A 21,047-nucleotide genomic window follows, 5' to 3' on the forward strand; every position below is an offset into this window, starting at 1 on the left:
GGATAAGGAGAGAGAGAGGATCGCCGTTTTTCTCCTTCCCTTTCCCCTGCCTGCAGCGTATCCAGCCTTGCCTGAAACTTGCATCGAGTTGGTGCCCTCTTCCCTCTGCTCCGGTTGAATCTGGTGTGTCTCTCCCAGCCTCTCGCCCGCAGCCGCAGCCATGGGAAAAGTTGCGGGCCGGTCCCCGGCGGGCTGGCGCGTTGCTCTGCTGGCCGGGACCTGGCTTGTCCAGCTCCTCTGCACCTTTGGCACCAGCGGGGCCGAGATAACGTGCCGCGTCTGCCTGGCCCCGGGGAAGCCGCCTCGGCCGCAGCGGGGATTATTCTTCGTGCCCGGGGGGCCGGGCCGCGGGGAAGAGGCGAGGCGGTTCCCGGCGGCCGGGGGGAAAGTGACCTCCCCCGCTGCTCCCAGCCAGGAGAAACCCACCGGCCAGCCCGAGCCCAGCGCATCCCCGGCGCGCTCCGCTGGCCCCGGCCTGCCCCGAGCTCCCCCCCGGGGGACTGCGCCCCGCGGCGGCCGGCTGAGCAGGAGCCCGGCGGAGCGGAGGAGAGCCAGGGGGGTCCCGGCGGAGCTGGGCCAGCAGGGCAGGGAGGCGGCAGGGGCACCCCCCGAGCAGCCGCAGGGCAAAGCCACCCGCTTCAGGCTGGAGGAGCTGAAGCTGAGCAGCAGCACCTTCGCGCTGACCGGGGACTCGGCTCACAACCAAGCCATGGTGCACTGGTCGGGCCACAACAGCAGCGTGAGTAGACCCAGCGCCGCGGTGGGGGGCGGGATGCAGACCTGGCGTGGGGTGGGTGGAGACGCAGCGCCGGGTCTTGGGCAACGTGCAGAAAGCGGGGCTGGGCCGCTGGATCTGGCTGGGGTCTGACCCTTCGCAGCGGGTGTCACTCGGCAGTTTGCAGCCGGGCAAAAGTGCCTTTCTGCTGCAGCAAAAGTTTTCTCCCCCCACCAGCCACCCGCGTTGCATTCTCGTTGCTCTTCAGTGGGTGAGGCCACCGGAAAGTTTGGAGAGAGGGCAGGGGTGGGACTGGAGAGGAGAGAGCCGTAGCATCGTGGTACGTGGGGCAATCCGTGGTGATCCTCAAATCTCCAAACTCTCCCCAGCTTGCATGCGACGCATACTCTCGGGTCGCGAGCAACAGCGGCTGAGCGAAGATGCAAGTTACATTGCAGAGTAGGAGCTGCCTTCTGTCCTTCCCTACACTAGGGCAGGTCTGCAGTCCAGTCTGTGCCACCCGCTCCCTAGGGGCGGACAGGTGCCGAGGGAAATAAATCAAACCTAAATTTGAAGCTGTGTGCGCGGCAAAACTAGGGTTCCAGCAGAGGAACAAAGCGGCGGTTGTTTAATTTGTCCCTGCGGTGTTAAAAGAGACAGTTCCTGTATCTACAAGTAACCCAGATCTCTTCCTTGTGAATAGCAACAACAAAGAGCAGGTGACCAAAGGCGCATTCATGCCACACGGTGCGAAGTTTTTTATCAAGTGAACTTGAGCTCTGCTCCCTCTTGAGCCTTGGCTAAGTGTGAAGCGGAGCTGGGATCTTATACCAGTGAGAAACACTCCTTGTTTTGCTTTCTTGTGTTTTAAATCTAGTCCTGCTAAGGCAGAAGCGTGGACATCTCTGGGTGATTAAATGTTCGAAGTTCTGTGGCTTTTTCACTTTAAAAGAAGCAGAGAGAATGTTAATAAGAGTGAAGATGAGATGCAGTAATAGCAGGGACATGTTTTTCTTATTTATGGAGGAGATCAGTGACTCAGGCTAATAGGTTCCAAGGTGTTTTCAGTTCTTGTGCTACTCTGGAATACAATTTCTGGCTATGGTTCATGAATATGTATGTACTTATCTTCAGCTTCTGGTATCATTTTAAAATAATAGCTTGATCATTATGAATTCCGTTTGGTATTAAGGTAAATCATCAGGAGCCCATTTAGTATTAATGTAGATGTCATAAGCACGGGTATGGGATTCAGCCTTCATTGACTGGACCAGTATTTTATAGTCTTATGAGGAACTTTTAAATCAAATCATTGAAGCAGAAATTCTCACCATCCAGGTTTTTAGGATCTTTCCACCCCCCTTAACTATTAGATCTCTCACAGGTACTACTAAGATTAATCCTCTAGTTTGAGCTCCAGTCTTCTAAAACTGATTGAGTTTGTCACCTTTTTAAAGGGATTCATTTGTGGAGCAAGGGCTTGTGAGTGTAAAAAGCCATCAAACATTCTAGCCTTGTGGTACATGTAAAGACTAAATATCTAATTCCATTTAAAAAAAAGATTTTGGTCCATTACTCCAATGTGAATTGTAAAACAACACTAAGCAATTTACTGTATGATAATTTTGGTTTACAGGAGGTGAGACTAGATGACTACAAGCGTCGCTTCCGGCTTTATAACCGAAGGACGTGTTTTGGGATGGGATGGGGAAGTGCTTTGGCTAATTAGTTACATTCTTCCCAAATAACTGTCTGTCAGACAGGGTCATGTGAACACCTTTCTTCTGTTGTACAGGAAGATACCAAACCACCTGGTGTTATGATCACCTCCAATCTCCAAATTTTTTTTTTTCCGAAAGTGGCTGTTAACCCCTATTGTCCTGGCCAAATTCCAATTTGGGTAATTATTTTTCCTACTGCAGTTTTAGTGGGATGCAATATGATTCCTCATGTTTTGTCCTGAACAGTTGTGTAAGTGCCGCTGTTACAGAGCCCTTCACGCTTCACCCAGACATGGCTACACTTCAGTGCTGGTTGGAGTGTGTCATTTGTATATTGGGAAAGCACCATGGGATCCCTTTACATGAAAGATATTCTAATAAATGTAACCCTGTTGCCATAAAGCTGCTATAGTAAATAACACCCATTACTACTGACCACAGACGGATTCAGTGTTTTGGAGTAAGCTTCAGGATTTGGCTCTTTTGCTTAAGACATCATTACATCAAGATATAACATGTACAAACCAAATACTTTATTCAGTTTGAGGCAGGAGAAAGGACCCACGTATATAGCTTTGATTTCAAGAACAGATGGGTCTGTTTATTTGAAGGAAATGAAGGCACAAGATGGTAAGCCTTTTAGGATAGAGGCTGCCTTTTTTGTCCAATACATGGTAATGGACCAGGACCCCATTGTGCTAGGGCTCTTCTTAGGGACTACCACAATACAAATAAATAATAATGGCCAAATTCATCCATGGTGTAACTCCATTGAAGTCAGTAGCTTTACATCAGGGGCTAACCTGGCACATTATTGATCTGTAGTTGTCCTGGTCACTGTATCCTCTAAGGACCTGATCCATTTCTCCAGTTGAAGTCAATGGGTGTCTTTCCATTGGCCTCAGCTGGAACTGGAGGATTGGGCCCTGGTGAGATGAGATTTCTTTGCAAAGCCTTCCTCCAAAAGCTTGCAATCAAACTCCAGTATAGATGGGGATTGTCTTGCTGTCAGAGGTGATTTTGAACCAGACATACGGAAATCTAGGATTCCTGGAAATATAGCACACTTTAATGCTCCCAATTGGAACAAATGTTCTTTAAGAATAAAGAGACTCCTCTTTAGTAACTGCATATCAATGCATATTGATAAAACTCCGGAGAATTCATGCTTGATGCAGGCAGAGTGCAGAGAGGTTGAGAAGCTGAAATCCATGCCCCTATCCTGGGTCTGGCATGCAGGACCATTGTTTGACAACCATTCTAAAACATGACCAATCCCTACTGAAGCCATCTGTAATCAACCAATGAATGGTTGGCACCGACACTCTTTCCATAGCATTTAGGGGCTGTGCATGCATTTCGGTATGACCATGTATCATAAGCATTCCCAAATCTGGACCTTAGCGTCCAGAAATCTGGGTGCCTGCATGAACCCCTCTAAGCTTAATTACCAGCTTAGCTTTGATCTCGCTGCCACCATCCAAAAATTCACGGATTTCGCTCCCTCTAGTCTCTCCAAAACTTCCCTGGATGGACCAAGACCAGAGACTTTCTGAGTCTCACAACAAAGGGAAATACCACTTCCTTCCCCCTCTGTCTCTCATATCGCAGAATTACCTCTTGGGTCTAAAACACTGAAGTTACTGACAACCTCTTTAACATCACAATACCAAGAACATGTCTCCTTTCTTCCACAAAAGAGACAAACCCAAGCACAAGAAACAGAAAAGATCTAATCTCTCTTCCCCCTCACCAACCAATTCCTGGTGCGGCAGAGTTTACCTCCTAGATCTAAACAAAGAGAATTCTCCTACCCTTGCGTTCCTTGCCGACCAAGAGAAAAACCAAACAAGTCTTAAAAAGAAAAGCTTTATAAAAAAAAAAGAAAAAAACACATGACATCATGATCGCTCTGCATTAAGTGACAATACACAGGGCTATTACTTAAAGAAAAATATGAATAAACAGACTTATTCAAAAAGAGATACAGTTTTAAACATTCCAGCAAACTACACATTACACCACGTAAATACAAAACAAAACATATAAAAGCCTACTTGTTTGGCTTCCTTGTACTCACAACTTTGAAACTGAAGGTTAAAGCTTGAAGATATGAAAGATCCCTCTCATAGCCTGAGAGCCAGACAAAACACAGGCACACAAATCCCTCCCTCTGCTTTGAAAAATCCGGTTTCCTGATTGGTCCTCTGGTCAGGTGTTTGGTTCTCTTTGTTAACCCTTTACAGGTGAAAGAAACATTAACCCTTAGCTATCTATTTATGACACCATGTCATCAATGTTCTCCTCCATCCCCACCAAATCACCATACACACACAGATTCCATATGTGGGGTGTAAGTGGGGCTGAAGGCTTTGTGCTGGTCCTCTGCCTCACAGGGGATTTTCATCACCCGTTTGGAACCTGCTACTGAGTGTGACCTCTTGTATTATTTTGCAGTTATCCTCCAGATTTGGGGTATCAAGTCAGCGTAGATTTGGTGTCCCCACAGCTCCCTTGAACCTCTTCTCAGGCTGCTGTTACACAGCTGTAGAAGATGGGTAGAGTTTGAAGGTGGAGCTACAGTAGGCTGCAGGTTATTATTTTCAAAGGATAGGGTGTCACCTTGCAGAGGAGAACCCCAAAGATTGTTTTACTGTGGGGTTCAGGAGCATTAGGTTATGGGTGGTTCCAACCACCTGGTCTGTAGGAGATTGCATAGAGTTTCTGAAGCCTCAAATCTGCCTCTGCCCTAGATTTGCTGTGAGTGAGTCTTGTGAATCTATTGCTTGCTGGAAAGACAGCCAGAGAGCAAAGCATAGGAAGAGCTGAGGAGATGAAGTGGAGGTCCATGGGAAGAAAAGCCTTAATATCATGCTAGAGGATCCTCCTGTAAAGGAATGCAGCGCATGTCCCTAGTAATGCAGTAGTAAGTGGTCCTGAACTGGAGAGGATCTGCCACTGCTTTCCTGCAGGTGGAACAGGTGAAGAATTGATAATAATACCCAGCACTTAGTGATAGACCTCAAAGAAAATAAGTTTGGTCCCTGTTTTACAGATGAGAAATTGACTTGTTCATAGTCAACCAGCCAGCACCAGAGATAGGAACGGAGCCTATAAAGTGTGGGTCTCATGACAGTAGTCCATCCACTGGGCCATACTGCTTCTCTTCAGATTGCTGGAAAGGCAGAGGTGAATTTCTCTGAGATCATCATTGAGAACAGTCATCCCGAGACTACTGGACATGGATTCTAGGTCAAACACAAAGTAGTCTGGCTGGGCTGCTTTTTAATTCCATCTATTGGATAAAATCCATGATGCAGGTGGAATCTGCAGTGGATGCAGCCTGTGAGGATTGTCATCTCAGTGGTCAGGTGAAAAAAATTAGGTAGGAGGAGAAAAGCAAGGTCTCTTTTTATAGGCGAGTGTGTAGTGAGATTGTTGTGAGACTCCACAGCAGACTTTGTCTGATGTTGAGCTTGGCCTTTCCAATAACAACTGAGAGGTAGAACAATAGTGTGATTTTTATTGTATAAGTGACTTGGGTAGAGAACTTCTGCATTAGGAATCTTGGAATTTAACATGTATGCTAAAGCCAATTTCATACATTCTCAAGTATAAGTAGAGCCTTGAATTCTTGGGATTCAGATTGCCAATAGCTTGAACTGGAATGCAGCTTTGCCTTTGACTTGGAACACTCTTGAGTATTATAATGTAATGTATTCCATTTTACATACAAATGAATATAAAAGAATGTAATGCATCAGTCACATGGTAAAATCACTCTAAATTGCCGATGAGCCTCTTCAGAAGAGAAACCAAGAAAAGTTGACAAAGTTTAATTTGTTTTCTGAGCATTTGATTCTTTAAGTGGCCCATTTGTCCATGAAATGTGTCACAATTATGATCCTCTGTCGTTCCATCACAACTAGATGATTCAACATGAAAGTGCCCGCTCTTGGCGGGTATTCCTCAAAACACATCCTGTCTTTGGGCACACTGAATGGCTGGTGACTACCATATGTCTTCTGCTGACTTGCTGATTACCCATCACCCTCCTTTCACTCAGGGGCATTATTCTCAGAATGGAAATTTCACTGAGTTGAACCTGATGATAGCCATGGAACCCACAGCAAGTTATGGTTTCAAGACAGCAGCTATGTCTGGGTTTATATGGATACCTGTGTCTCTGGAAGCGCCTACCTAACTGAGTCAGATCATGTTGTCTTTTGTATGATGGTTGGAATACAGGAAATAGAGCTGAAGCTAGAGGTGAATTAATCTAAGCAGGATGTCAGCATTAAAATACACTGAAATGTAATGTTCGCTAACAAACAGTAGTAATAATGAGCCAGATCCTGAAGTTATTTACTCAGGCAAAGTTCTCATTGATGTCAGTGGGATTGTCTGTATAAAGACTGAGTGAAAACAGAGGGAATTTAGCTCAACAACATTAATGCCACACACAAAACAGATATAAAATCCCTGTTTCATTTTCTGTTATTTTGGCTTATACCTGCTACTCTTTATGCTTCATAAAATCCTTTATTTGCACTATAGAGCCAAACAATATCCTATATATCAAGTTTTCTCCCACTGAAATCATCAACTTTTCCAATCAAACCTTCAGTTAGGAAATTATTTCCCCAATAAATGCACAAGTTTTTCATCTTTCCAAACAAATCAAATAGCTAGAACATTTTTTTCTGTCTTTACCATGATCCACCTATAGCTATATTTCCTTGTGGAATAAAACAAAAGCTTTCGTTACACAGCACCTAAAACACACACACACAGAATATATTTCAAGGGTGGCCATGTAATGACAGAAAGTAAAGCAGCAAAGAAGATTTATGTGATTGGAAGAAAGGATTGGCTTAGAGAATATCTAGTCTCCGAGGAAGTCTGTGGGAGATCTTGACAAACTGAGGAGCTCCCATCCAGATCGGATAGACGTGGCCAGTGGCTTCCAGTTTCTCATACTGTGTTCTACATTCCCAAAGAAATTTTTTTTTGCCACCCCCACTGCCATCCTGGAGGCTAGATTGGTCGTGACCCTCAGGCTGAGTATCCATGCAATAGGGATCTACATTTCTACGTTGCTAAATGAAAAAGGGCCTTGATTCCAGTTCCCAGTGGGAGCTCTGGGTGTTAGACTTTATTTGGGATCTTAATTGCATATATAAATCCTGAAACTGTAAAATGACTTTCATCCAATCTGCATATTTTGCAGTCTCTCTTCTGAAATCAAACCATAGCTGGAATAAGATCCTTTAATCCATAATGCTCGGGTTCTGTAACATTTGTTGGTGCTACACTTCCTTTCCTCTGACGATCTCCAAGCACTTTAGAAGCAATTAAACCTCCCATCAACCCTTTGAGGTACATTGTCCCCTATAATAAGGAACCAGAGCGTTTCTGTTGATTCCCCTGTCAGAAGGTGTTAGAACCTTGCTGAAGTTTTGCTGTTTTTGTGGCAAGTGTACTTCTTATCTCCGCCTGGAATAAAAGGGAGATGGGAGTGGTCCTCTGGAGGGAAAGGGTTCTAAATAGAGGAAGGGAATCCCCAGAGAGCCAAGCTCAGGAAAGGCCCTAGGTATGCGAAACAATCCCAAACTGACTGTTTTTCCCTGCCCTCTAAATTCTTCATACAGCTATTACTCCAGCTATTACTTTGCTCTGACTCTGGCTGATGAATATGCACGTTATACAAAGGCTTATGTTTCTCTCTCCCTGAGGGAACAGAATGTCTGGGTGGGACTGAAAGCTGCTTCAGGCTACAGGGCTGTGTGTCTTCCTGTTAATTTGGAGGATGTGAACTGAACTGCCACCTGGCAGTTTTCTTCCTCCCAGCAGAGCTGCGGGACTTCACACAAGGTTAGGAGACCTTTACAGAACGCATGACAAAGTGAGGTGCAGGATAACCAAAACCGCAGGATATGTTGCTACAGCGAGGTGCTTTCTGTAGCATTACATTCTCTAATGCTGAAGCAGCTGGGTACAGCAGAAACCATTGGACTGGTTGGGCTAGCATAAGTACCACAGCACCTCTAATACTCAAAATATACTGCTGGTGTTTAAAGAGTGTAGCTGAAGCTCATTCATCAAGGAGATTTGCAGATTGCCGCCAGGAGCAGGCAGTTCATTGCTTATCAGCTAGTGTCTGACTGATCACTTTCTGTTGTTCCTTATAACCTAAGAGCACACGTGTAGGCATTTTTCATGCTATGCACAGATGAGCCTAATTAAGAGCAAGAAAGAAGGGGGTGGGGGGTGGTTGGGGGCTGGAAGATGGATGCAGACATCCATATTTTGGATGCAGACATCTTCCAGCAAGCTATGGGTCTGATGCAGTAATGGGAGGTGGAGGGCATTTAGTAACATTCACGAGACTCTTAGCACCTTACAGAATAGGATCCTGATTGAACTTTTAATGTAGATATGATGTAGGCATAAAAATTCAATGTCACTTTGGCCAGTGATAACTTATAACCATCAGCGCAATCAGTGTTACCTGTAACTTTGAGATGCTTTGGTATCTTTGGCGTTAGGCAGTAGGCATTTCAGAAAATTGTAAGTTTCAAGGGTGAGCAAGAAGGAATCTCTTGGATTTTTCCAAATTGTATTTCCTTAAGTGCATTTAAACTAGAGCTAAGTGAATAATTCAAGGGAAATAATTTATTCAACAAATTTAGCCTCCTTTTCTGTTGACAAATTGTCCATGATCATCCCGTGGCTTTTGCAGATGTTTTTGTTCATAATTAACCACCAAATTCCCTATCCAAAACCCATCTGAAATCAGTGGAAAGCTTCCCAATGACTTCAGTGGGCTTTGGAAGGCCCCACTAATCGCTATGAATAATTTTTGCTCTGTAGACTTTTGTCATCGGAGCTGTAGTTTAATTTGGTGAATAGATCAGTTTTCAGTTTCCTGATTGGATCATTGTAATTCTCTAAGGATTAAGAGTCCTTGTCTCCACCAATAATCTTGCCAGTAAATTCCTTTGCCAGAATATTCTCAGAAAATAAACAAAAAAGAGGCATGAACGTGGGTGAAACTAATGTTACTTATGCTCAAGTGAACATTCATGGGACACTTAAAAAAAAAAAAAGAATTTACCCAGTTCTCATTTGAACATAGGTATTTAATGCTAAAAGTGATGATAATTATTGTCAAGATCATGTGATGTTTGCATAGGGATTTGACCTGGAAATTTGATTTGCTGACTGTCATAAGTAGATAGGTAAGGTAGGGTTAATTTTCTTTTACTGTTAAGGGTTTACAAAGGGAACCAAACACCTGACCAGAGGACCAATCAGGAAACAGGATTTTCAAAAGTAAGGGTGGGAACCTCTGGAGGTTTTTGGCTTTTTTCTGGGTCTTGTCTTTTGTTTTCTCGGCTGTGAGTAAACAGTTTTCTCTAACTCTCTTCTTCAAACTTCTCCTAAACATCTGTGAGTACAAAGAGACAACGTCACGGCTGTATGGCTTTGATTTGTATTTATAGTGTGTTACTGTTGTGACTGTTTAATTCGAGCTATCTTTTAAAATCAGACTTGTTATCATATTTCTCTAGCAAGAGCCTGTATTGAGCTCTTAATGCATAACATTGTTTGGATTTCTTTCTTTTATATAAAGTTTTACTCTTTTAAACTCTTGTGAACGTTCTTTCTAGTGAGGAGAGGGAGAGGAATCTTTTTTCTTTTTTTTATTTTTCCACAGACTCTGTATATCGTGACAGGCTAGAGGGGTTAGGGAAAGGCCCAACTCTGTGTCTCACCTTCCTATTGTCCCAGGGCGCGGAAAAGGCTACAGGACAAAGGGAGGGAATCTCTTGTGTGAGCTGATAGGTGAATTGCATAGCTCTGGGGAAGCTAGATGCCTGTCTCTGGTTGTATTCAAGGAAGTGAAGGTATAGATCGCACCGGCTAACCCAGGAAAGGGGGGGAAGCTGGGGGATGAGATAGGGAGACCCAGGGGTCTGGGTCTTGGGGGGTTTCTTCAGGGAAAGTCTGGGGGGACCAGAGTGAGGCAGGCGCTATATTCCTGTCTGGTGGCAGCGAGATAGATCCAAGCTGGGTATAAGCTTGGGGAAGGTTCACAGTAAACACTCAGATGCTGAACTCTAAGTCCAGAGTTGAGACAGACGTTTATTACACTGAAAGTGAAGATTTAACTGGGGTTCTAGAAAAAAATATTTTTTTTAAATAATATTTTTTGGAAAAAATATGAATTGTGCCAGGTGCGCTCCTGAGAGTTAATGTATTGTTTGAGAACATGGTGTGCTGGGGTGTTTTTATCCATCCTGGAGACACGCATGGCCAAACCATGCGACATTCATTTTAAGTGTAATGAGCGAGTATAGGATGAGCAGAGTGGTGGGGGGGTGGTGGTCTTGGCCTTGTCTCACTACCATATGTGGCAAAGGAGATCTCTACACTGGCTCAGAAGACACTGAAGTGGAGGGGGGGCTGGGCTAGGATAGAGAACATAGGATCTATGCTTAACTCTGACTCAGTGGCCTAAAAGCCCTGCAGAGGAGGCATTGAGGGGCAGCAGCTGCTATTTCAGCCCGCAAGCCAAAAGAGTGGCCTGAGAGGCTAGCAGTTCTGGGTCCTTGTTGCAGGTAGAGAGAGTTGGCTTTGTTTTAGTTTTGTTTTTTGAATGTAAAATGACCTTTTTTAACAATTAACAAAGTAATTTTTCCAGATTTTGTTTCTTTGATGGGAAAAACCCAAAACCTGAGGAAAAATGTTGAAATGTTTGGTTTTTTTTGTGATGATTTTTGGTTTATAATAACTGAAGTCTTCGGCCTTTCTTAGATTTTGGGGCCAAAAAAAAAATTCAACTTCTCACCTCAAATTTTTCATTTTGGCTTGGTTTTATTTATTTTTTTTCTGGGAAAATATCTACCCAGCTCCACATATCGCTGGCTACTTGTTTAATCGCTTGCTTAGATTGACGGTGTCACTTTAAATAGTGGACAGATATTGAATTTAGACCATGGAAAAAGCTGGGGAGACTCGTTCTATTTATCATTCAAAAAGATCTGTAGAATCTCTGGCAAGTGCTTATCTTTTGCTTTCTTCCTCCAGAGTTTCATTCAGAGAGCACTGAAATGCCTTAGTCATTTTCTTCATGCTAAAGACAGCAATTTCATCTGATGGACTTGGCAGTTCTATATTTCATTCCCCCGGTGGAATATTACTTTTTCCTTCTCTATGCCCTTGATATGAAATATTCTGTTTCTGTTTACTGCTCTTTTGATCACCTCTCCTTGTGCCACCCACAGCCATGAAATGTTGACACTGTTACCTGGATACTACTGGGCAACGGACAGACTGCAATAGAAATGATGAGTTACACAATCTGAATTGTCGTCTTAAAGCTGAGATCATCACCATAATGTGACAGGCGGCAACAGCTAAGACAACAAGTTAGGGCTTGACTCATTAAATAATGCTGTGTACCTGTAAGTGTAGGTGTAAAACTTGTCATGTTCCCTCTACACCTCTGGGATGTAGAAGGCACATTACTACTAATGGGTGAGACAGTGTCTCCATCCACAACCAGCTGCTTAATTATCATACTGAAAAACAATCCAATAACGTACCTTGGATTGTGATCCTGTAATTCGCCTGAGCTGAGCCATGTCAGCAATTGGCTAGGGAGGGCTCCAGTTGCTGGATGGAGCAAGTGGTGCTGGTTATTCAGCAGATGGCACTCTTCACTCTGAATTAATTCTGAGTAATGGCATTGTGCTACTGGTGTTGCTGCCTTTCAAATGAGATGTTGTAGAATGAAGCTCTAGACAATTGTGAGTAGGAAAATTCCCATGGCAGTTTTTGCACGAACAGTGAATGTAAGTCCAAATTTGAAAATACTGGTTCCATTGTGCTTACCTGAAACTCCCCTTGTCATTATCAGTTAAATTATTCATTGTTGGCATTGCACCAAAAAGTGAGGGCCAGATTTATCCCTGATGTCAATGGGAATACATCAGGTGTGAATTTGAGTTAAGTTGCTTTTCATTTTCTGTCTTAAACTATTCCTTAGGCCTGGTCTACACTACGCGTTTAAATCGATTTAAAGAGCGTTAAATCGATTTAACGCTGTACCCGTCCACACTACAACGCCCTTTATATCGATATAAAGGGCTCTTTAAATCGATTTCTGTACTACCCCAGACGAAGAGGGTTAGCGTAAATTCGATATTAACAGTATCAGATTACGGTATAATGTGGACGGAAATCGACGTTATTGGCCTCGGGCGGATATCCCACAGTGCATCCACTGACGCGTCTGGACAGGCAATCTGAACTCGGATGCAGCGGGCAGGTGAAACCAGGAAAAGCCCGCAAACTTTTGAATTACATTTCCTGGTTTTGCCATGCGTCGGAGCCTCTGATCGCTACGGAGTGGCGAATGCGGTCTCAACATCCAAAAAGAGTCCAGCATGTACCTTAATGGGAATGCTAGATCTGATGTGTAATGGGGATACAATCATGTTGTATCAGAGCTCCGTTACAGAGCACCGAAATTCCAACAGCGTTTGAAAAAAATACTCCAGCGATACACAGCGCTGAGGTGACAAGCGTAAGGGAAGCCAGAAATTCAAATGGACGCTCCATGGATGGAGGGGTACTGAGGACTCCAGCTAATCCACAGTCCACAGCAGTCATCTGAAAAAGGATTTGCATTCTTGCTGAGCTCTCCAATGTCTGAGCGTTCAAACACAGTGTTCTGGCGTGGTTCGAGCCGGAATAGCTCCTCATTTCCCCGACCACCACCACGTGAAAGAATAAGGAAAGAAATCATTTCTTGTACTTTGCATTCACCCTAATGTGTAGCTGAATGCTGCTGGTAACGCGATGCTGCAGCAGTGACAGAGCAGTATCCGCTCTCTCCCCCTCCTCGGTGAGTACACGTACCAATATGACTGAATACCGTCGTCGCCATCAGCCCGTGAGTGCTGCATGGCTGGCTCAGTGAGGCTGGCTGGGGGGCCTGGGTTAAAATGCGGAATTGCTCCCAGTTACTCCCAGAGATGAGTACAGAAACGGCTGGGTAACTTGTCTTCATCATAGCAAACCGGGAGCTGAGCTTCATCAGTCCTCCCTTTCTGTTAAGAAAAGTTTCATGTACTGCCTGGACGTTATAGCCGGAGGCTGCTCCCCCTCCATTTTTATCTCACTAACACAGTCTCTGTTTCTTATCTGCATTCTTTATAACTTCATGACACCAAATGGGAGGGACACTGGCATGTAGCCCAGGAAAGTTGGGGAGGAGGGAGCCAATGGGTGGGCTTGTTGCAGGAGGCACCCCCTGTGAATAATGACAGTGGAGCAGCTGTGCCTCTGATAACCACTGGTCCTCTAATAGCACTTGCCCTTATAATTCAGGCAGGACTGACCTATTTGTAGACAACCATAAGGGAGGGATTGACTCAGCTCCAAGTGAGTCAATCACAATTTTGCTTCCCCTGCGTTGAGCCCCCGATGATTGTCAGACCAGGGGCACTCATGATAGCCAGGCGGACAGATACAGAGGGAGAAGATAACCGTACATCTCATTTGCCAGTTTTCTCTGGCAGTAGACCGGTACAGAACGACCATTAACATCTCTGCTATCATTGCAAAAGCAAGTGAATGCTGCTGTGTCGCAGCTGGAGTAACGCCTCTCCTCTCGCGGCATCCAGTACACATAGCGGGTGACGGAAAAAAAAAAAGCTGGAATGGGCTCCACTTTGGTTGCCATGTTCATGCTATGCGCGTCTGCCAGGGCAATCAGGAAACAATAGGCACGAAAGGATTGTCCGCTGATGTTTTCCCGAGGAAAGGGTATGACTGATGACTACTTTCCCCAGAACACCACCGCGACAATAAATGATTCCAACCCAGAATTCCAAGGGGCGGGGGAGACTGCGGAACTAGGGATAGCTACGGAAGAGCTACCCACAATGCAACGCTTCAGAAATCGACGTTAGCCTCGGACCATGGACGCACAACGCCGAATTACTGTGCCTAGTGTGGCCGCATGAAATCGAATTTATAATATCAGTTTTATAAAACCGATTTTAGCTAATTCGATATTATCCCGTAGTGTAGACGTGGCCTTAGCATTGCTGTGTTCTGTTAACGAGGTGCCATGTTACATTCCAGAGGTGGTTGTCTTTCTCTAGCTGGTGAAGTGATTCTTCTATATACTATGGCAAACTCAGGACAATTAGCTACCAGGAGAGGGGTAGTAATTGGTCCCGGAAGGCTCAGCCCTGGAGGAATAAGGTTCAGCTGGGACAGGGGTTATCAGGGAACTAATTCGGTTCAGCTGGCCCCAATTGCTGGAGACCTTTTTAAATCCTCCCTGGCAGGGGAGCAAGGGAGTGGGGGAGGAAGAGAGAAACAGAGTAGCTGCCAGCAAGTGGGGGCAGCTGAACTCTGAGACTCTTCCTGCAAGGCAGATTGCATTCTCCCCAGAAGGAGAGGAAACTAGAGCAAGGGGCTGGCTGAGAAGGGATCGGCCAGACCCTGCGAGATTGGGAAGGTTTTTTTTTCTTTTACTTTGCCCAAGCCTGTGTCTCCGAGGCTAGGAAGGACTGAGCTAACAAAAGGAGAGGCAGGTACTTTGCCACAATACAGTCTGTACAATCTGTGAGTTGCTTGGGACTCATGTGGGTGAAAAGTGTTCAAATCTAAGATCAAGCCGGCTGTACAGAGATTGGGAAAGAAGAGTCTTTTGTTTGTACAGCACCTAGCACAATGGGGTCCTGGTCCATGACTACAGCTCCTCGGTGCTATAGTTAAACAAATGTGAGTGGAGATGGATCTGAGCGAAAACCTCAGATCCAAGTACTGTCAAATTTCAGAGGCAGGATGGTGGACTGGAAATCTGAAGCTGCGACAGATGTGGTCTAGCACTATAATGAGCAAGCCCAGTGTGGCAAACTTGCACAATTTTATCACCAGTCTTGTGATATTTAATGTTTTGTCTTTTAAATACTACCTTCAGGAGTCAGGTGTCTGAATGAGAATCTCAGCTTTCCTCCTTGAGAAAAAGAGAAACGAAAAGAGTTTGCAAACATGATCTGAGCGCACCCTGAAGACTCTTAAACCAGAAGACAAATAAAATGAATCCCACATTTATTATTTTTTAAAAATCATAGTTTTAAGGCAATTTCATTAGTTTTGAGGGGCATGACTACTGATTTTTAAGCCTTATTTTATTTCTTTATTAATTTATTTTTGATGGCATGAGGTTGTTGATGCTGCAAAAACCAGATGGTTCTGAGGAATGTGGAAGAACCCTACAGCAGGCATATATGGGACAATCCTACAGCGGTCTCATGCTGGTCTCTGATAGTTAGAGATTAGCTCCCTGAAGCATGAGGTTTAAGATCCCTTCCAAAATTTTTGTTGATAATGATAACTCTGGATATTCTTGTTATCCATATAATCTGCCAATCCCTTTTTGAATCCTCCTTTCTGAATCTATCCCTGCCCTTTTTGTGTGTGTGCATTTGCCTGGTTTTGTTTAATAGAAAAAGCCCAACTAAAGCAGAAAATTGAACATAATGTTGACAATTATGTGCTGATGCTTAGCTGGTGTAAATCAGTCTGGCTCCATCAAAATCAATGGTGGTACACTGACTTATACCAGCTAAGAATCTGACCTACCGGAATAAGCAGATGAACATAAGAATGGCCATAGTGAGTCAGACCAAATGTCTATCTTGCCCAGTATCCTGACTTATAGGGTTACCAGATGTCCCAATTTTTATAGGAACAGTCCCTATATTTGGGGCTTTTTCTTATATAGGCTCCTATTAGCCCCCACCCCATCCTGATTTTTCACGCTTCCTGTCTGGTCACTCTACTGTCTTCTGACAATGGCCAATGCCAGGTGCTTCAGAGGGAATGAATGGAGCAGGTAATTATCAAGTGATCCATCCCCTGTCACCCATTTCCCAGTTTCTGGCACACAGAGGCTAGGGACACCATCCCTGACCATCCTGGCTAATAGCCTTTGATACAAAAGTTTGCTTTCACTCAGCAAGAAATGACCCAATGTTGACTTTAAACATCATTTTATTGAGAGATTTCTAAAGTCAACATTGGGTCATCTCTTGCTGAGTGAAAGCAAACTTGTGTATCACTGGGTAGTGATCAATCTATTGGGGACTGATGTACCATGTCTAGGTGAGACGCGATACATTGATTCCCCAAACATGCTCCCCGTTGACTCCGGAACTCCACCAGGGCAAGAGGTGGAAATGGAGTTGATGGGGGAGCGGTGGCCTTTGATCCCATGCCGCGAGGACGTGAAGTAAATCAGTCTAAGTTGATCTAAGATGCGTCTACTTCATCTACGCTATTCTCGTAGCTGAAGTTGTGTATCTTAAATCGATTTTCCCTCCCCCCCCCCACAGTGTAGACAAGGCCTTTGATTTCTCATATAAAGGGAGGCATAAGTAATTCTGCAGTGCCTACTGCTCACAATCAACTCTGTAGTAAGGGCTAAGCAGTGCTCATCCTGTGAACATTTCTGAGAGTAACTAAAACTTCTCATTCCACATCAGGACAAAACTGAGACCTCTTGAAAATTTTCATGCAAAATCAGTGATTTGAATAAGTCTGGTGATCAGGGCACTCTGGTGGGATACAGAAGACTGGGATTGAGGTCCTTGCTCCACACACATCGGTAACACTAAAATAATTACTCAGCGTGGTCTTCTGGACAATCCTACAATAACACTGAAATATTCACAAGCCCCCATGAGAAATCCTGCAATGGCAAACCAGAATGCACTGCTCAGTGGCCACGAACAGCCGTACAACAGTAAGGCATGTGTTGCCTACTACCTATGAACAACCCTAATTCAAAAAACCTATTGCTGACAAACCACCGGTGTTCATGTGCAATCTTGCAATAACAAGCCCAGCTCCGAGGAGCAAACCAGTGTGTGCTCATTGTAGGCCTGGCTTGACATGAGTAATTGGATGTGGGTGAGGCCTCATCTCTTGGGAGATAGGATTAGGGAGGTAAATAGATGAGCAGACTGGGAACAGAATGTCTGTGCTAGCTAAGATAAGGGGGAACGCCCAAGAGCCATTTACAGTGGAGAAGATAACAATGAATAAAGATAAGCCTGGAACATAAGATGACCTAAAGAGTAAGTCGTGCATGGACAGTGCGTAGTCTACAGGGATTGGTTCCTGCAAAGTGACCAAGCCAATCCCAAAACGTGTGAAGCAATGTAATGTATATAAAAGAAGAAGTTTGCTGTGGAACTTAGATATAAGGTTTACCAGCCATCCAAATCTTTGTTTGAGTCTAATCAACTCAGCATAGCTTTGCTGTCTATCAAATAAAGGAACCTGAGAGATGAGACTAGAGTCAAACTGAATTCTTGGGGAGCCCTGTGGAAACAGTCTTGGGGGAACCCCAACATTCATGAGCAGCCCTACATAACAAACCACTATGTGAGCAAAGGAGGAAAAAAATCTGCTAAGAAATATATTTCAGGTTGGAACTTTCAAGGAATTTGCTATAAAGCCGTGAGGAGGGGAAATCCTGTGTCCTTTTCGCTTTGCTGCAGTTTTCCCAAAGATATTTGCATGTGGTTTATGTTGCATTCAAACTGCTCTGCCTAGGGATGGTTTCAGAGTATTTTCTTGATCCACTGCCGCTAAATGAGAGCATAGAGGACGGTTCCATTACCAGGAGGCCATTAATCTGGGAGGTCCCCAAAGTCCTTGTCACAAAGTTAGCATTGTCTATATTCATGATTAAGCCAAGCCAAGACTTACAACAGCTCATTTCATGCGGGACCTATAACATCAGTTAGGCTCCAAAGGACTTGAATCCTGTCACTTGCAAGAAATTGTTAGTTTGGTTCATCATCTTATTTTTCCTGTGAATGGCAGTAAAGGCACAAGAGAGCCAGATGGGCTCTCCTGATCAATAAACAGCAAATCATTGCAGGCCCTTTCTGCAGTGTGGGATTCCTCCCTCATGTGCAAAGCATTCTGCACCCTCTGTGTGGAGATTTAGGGGGTATAAAACAATGAGACTCCGGCTACTCAATTCGAGGTGCTTTTGAAAATCTCCTCCCTGCGGCGAATGAATGATATGAGACTGCTTCCCCTCACCTGCCCCATCATGTGCTCAGATCTCCTCAGTCTATAGGTCTGTCTAAGCTCCCTTTCTGCAATTCGGGGGTTGCAGAGGGCCCCTGACATGGCAGGTCCACTGTGTACATCCATCACAAGAATGTCCTGCAGGGGTCTATCTGATGCACAGGTAAATTTCACCCATCATTTTAAACTGAGAGTTAAGGAGACATTTTGCTCAGGGTTCTTTGACCTTTTCAGCAATGTCAACTGTAGTCAGGACTTCTAGGAAATGTGATAGCCCAGTACAACCTGGATGTGCTTGGCCTCTCCCAAGGTGTTTTTAAAATGGCTGCCAAGACCTATGCTTGACAGAGCAGCAGTGAATTTTTTGTCACTAGTGTTCAGGTTCTTATGTCATGCCCATCACCATGGTATCTCAGTGATGAGTTTTTTAAGAGGAAAATAACTTTGAAAAGTTCTGATCAATCAGACCTAAGTCTGTCTGTCTGTCTGTCTCTCTCTCAGATATATAAAAATAAAATATGGCTTAAAATTAACCAGTGCTCCAATCAGAGGGAGAAAAGTATTGCACTTCCTTTGTGGTACCAGTATTTCCATATTTTCATGATACCTGGTAAAATCTCAAAAGTTTAGCATTAATCTTAGGCCTGATTCTCCACTCTTTTTACTGGCGTAAATCGGGAGTAATTCAGTGCAATTCCATCCCTTTATTGTCTCTGACTCTTAGCTATTGAAAGACCAGGCAGAAAAGGAATCATTTCTGAAGTAGATGAAATTCTGACAATGGCAGATCTCAATGAGAAATGCCCCTTTATGAGAAACTTGGCAAGAGACATAAATTGAGAAATCTCCATAAACGAGCAGCAAACAATGTGGCCCAAAGGACTCGCCAGCTTCATATGAAATGTTACAAAGGAAATTTATTTTAAGCTCTTGTGTAAATAATACTTGACTCCATGAAGGCTAAAGAAATGATTAAACAGATGGTGAGCTGTGTTTGGAGGGAATTTGGAAAGAGGACAAAATCTCCATATTTGGTGGTCATGTTCAAATATATAGATCCGTTTGTTTATGATGGGAGTGTATGCATCCCCTTCTACTCTGTCAATGAAGGGGTTAAGCATCAGAGTAGCTACCTCCCCAGCAGTGGCTAATTGCTTGACCAACAGGAGATGGGATTAGAAGCAGAAGGGAGTGGCTGCCTGGGAGGTTGAGGACTATGTAGAGTGAATTGCAAATGGCTAGAAGCTGCTAGATGACGACCTGAGGTCTCCTCCAGCCCTATATTTCTATGACACTATGACAGGTGAGAGGGCTGAGCCCCCTCTCACTGACATTAGTGAAACTTGCTAATGAGATGTGAATTAGATGATGACCCATTCGTAATTTTGTTAGACTTACCTATAAGTGACTCAGCTGATCAAAAATATGGTCCGTGTATAGTTAACCGATTTGGATTTTATTTGCTTACTGCTGGAAGATGAAAACATTTCCTAATAGGAGTAAAAAAACATGGTGCAATAAGGTGTAGGAAACAGCTGTAATAGAAAAATTAATCCATCACATAAGGACACAATGAGTGACAAATGTTTTCAGATGTTTGCCTCCCATGTGTTGTGTTTACAGACAAAGAACATGCACTGTCATTAAAGCCAAAACTCTCCTGAGAAGCATATTTGAATATTCAAACATAGGCATTTTAGCTGGTTGAAAAAATTTTGTCTAAAGAGTTTTCCAGGACTGTGTCTGTATTTGAAGGAGAAAAGTTGAAAAATCATTTTGTTGTTGACATTATCAAAACAAAATGAAGACATTTTATTTTCACTATGATTTTGTTTTGACTTTTATATTGCATGAAAATAGTGATGCAATTTGTTTAGCATAATTTAATTATTGCTAGGTTCAAATTCCAAAACAAAATTAAATTAAACATTTCAATAGTTCAGAATAGAACAAATTTCAGAATTTTTATTTTGTGAGAAACTGACTTTTTTCCGCTTTTTGTTTTCAAAATGTTGCTGTACTTTCTCAGGGAACCAAAATTGTGGTTTCTGGCCAGCTCTAACAAGTGTACAAACAGGCTTATTTGAAAATCCAAAACTCCTTTAGGCAATTTTTAAGATGGCTGCTTTACAAAGATGCACTTCTTCACTGGCTCCCTAGCAAGTCTGATAATGAGCTGAGAAACAGCTTTCTTTTTCTTTTCTAAAACTATCTGAGCTTTAGTCAAGCGCTACATGGAAGGTTAGAATTGTTGCAATTCAGCCATTTAATGCTAGAGAGAGCACAGAGGAATGCTAGATTGCAAGGCTAACTTTCAAAAGGAAGGTATTATTCACTGCTTCTAACCCTGAACTACGGAGCAGATTGCATATTCTGGAAAGTTGAATGTAAATCTTTTCCTTGAGAATAAGTATTGTACATTTTTACTGATGTTCAGTATTTTCCATACGTAATAAATGGATTTAATCCCCTTACAA

General features: G+C 43.7%; 1 protein-coding gene across 2 annotated transcripts in view; it reads left to right on the top strand.

Annotated features, from left to right (window-relative positions):
* Positions 1 to 612: 612 nt before the first annotated feature.
* LOC116820903 (VPS10 domain-containing receptor SorCS1) overlaps positions 613 to 21,047 on the top strand; it is a 444,694-nt gene continuing 424,259 nt past the window's right edge. For both annotated transcript variants that reach the window (XM_032773669.2, XM_075061354.1), the window contains exon 1: positions 613 to 739. In XM_032773669.2, coding sequence (XP_032629560.2) covers positions 710 to 739 — 30 coding nt within the window. In that variant the 5' untranslated portion in view covers positions 613 to 709. The remainder of the gene's footprint in view (positions 740 to 21,047) is intronic.

This window comes from Chelonoidis abingdonii, unplaced genomic scaffold (genome assembly GCF_003597395.2).
Source record: "Chelonoidis abingdonii isolate Lonesome George unplaced genomic scaffold, CheloAbing_2.0 scaffold0027, whole genome shotgun sequence".
NCBI classification, from domain to species: Eukaryota; Metazoa; Chordata; order Testudines; family Testudinidae; genus Chelonoidis; species Chelonoidis abingdonii.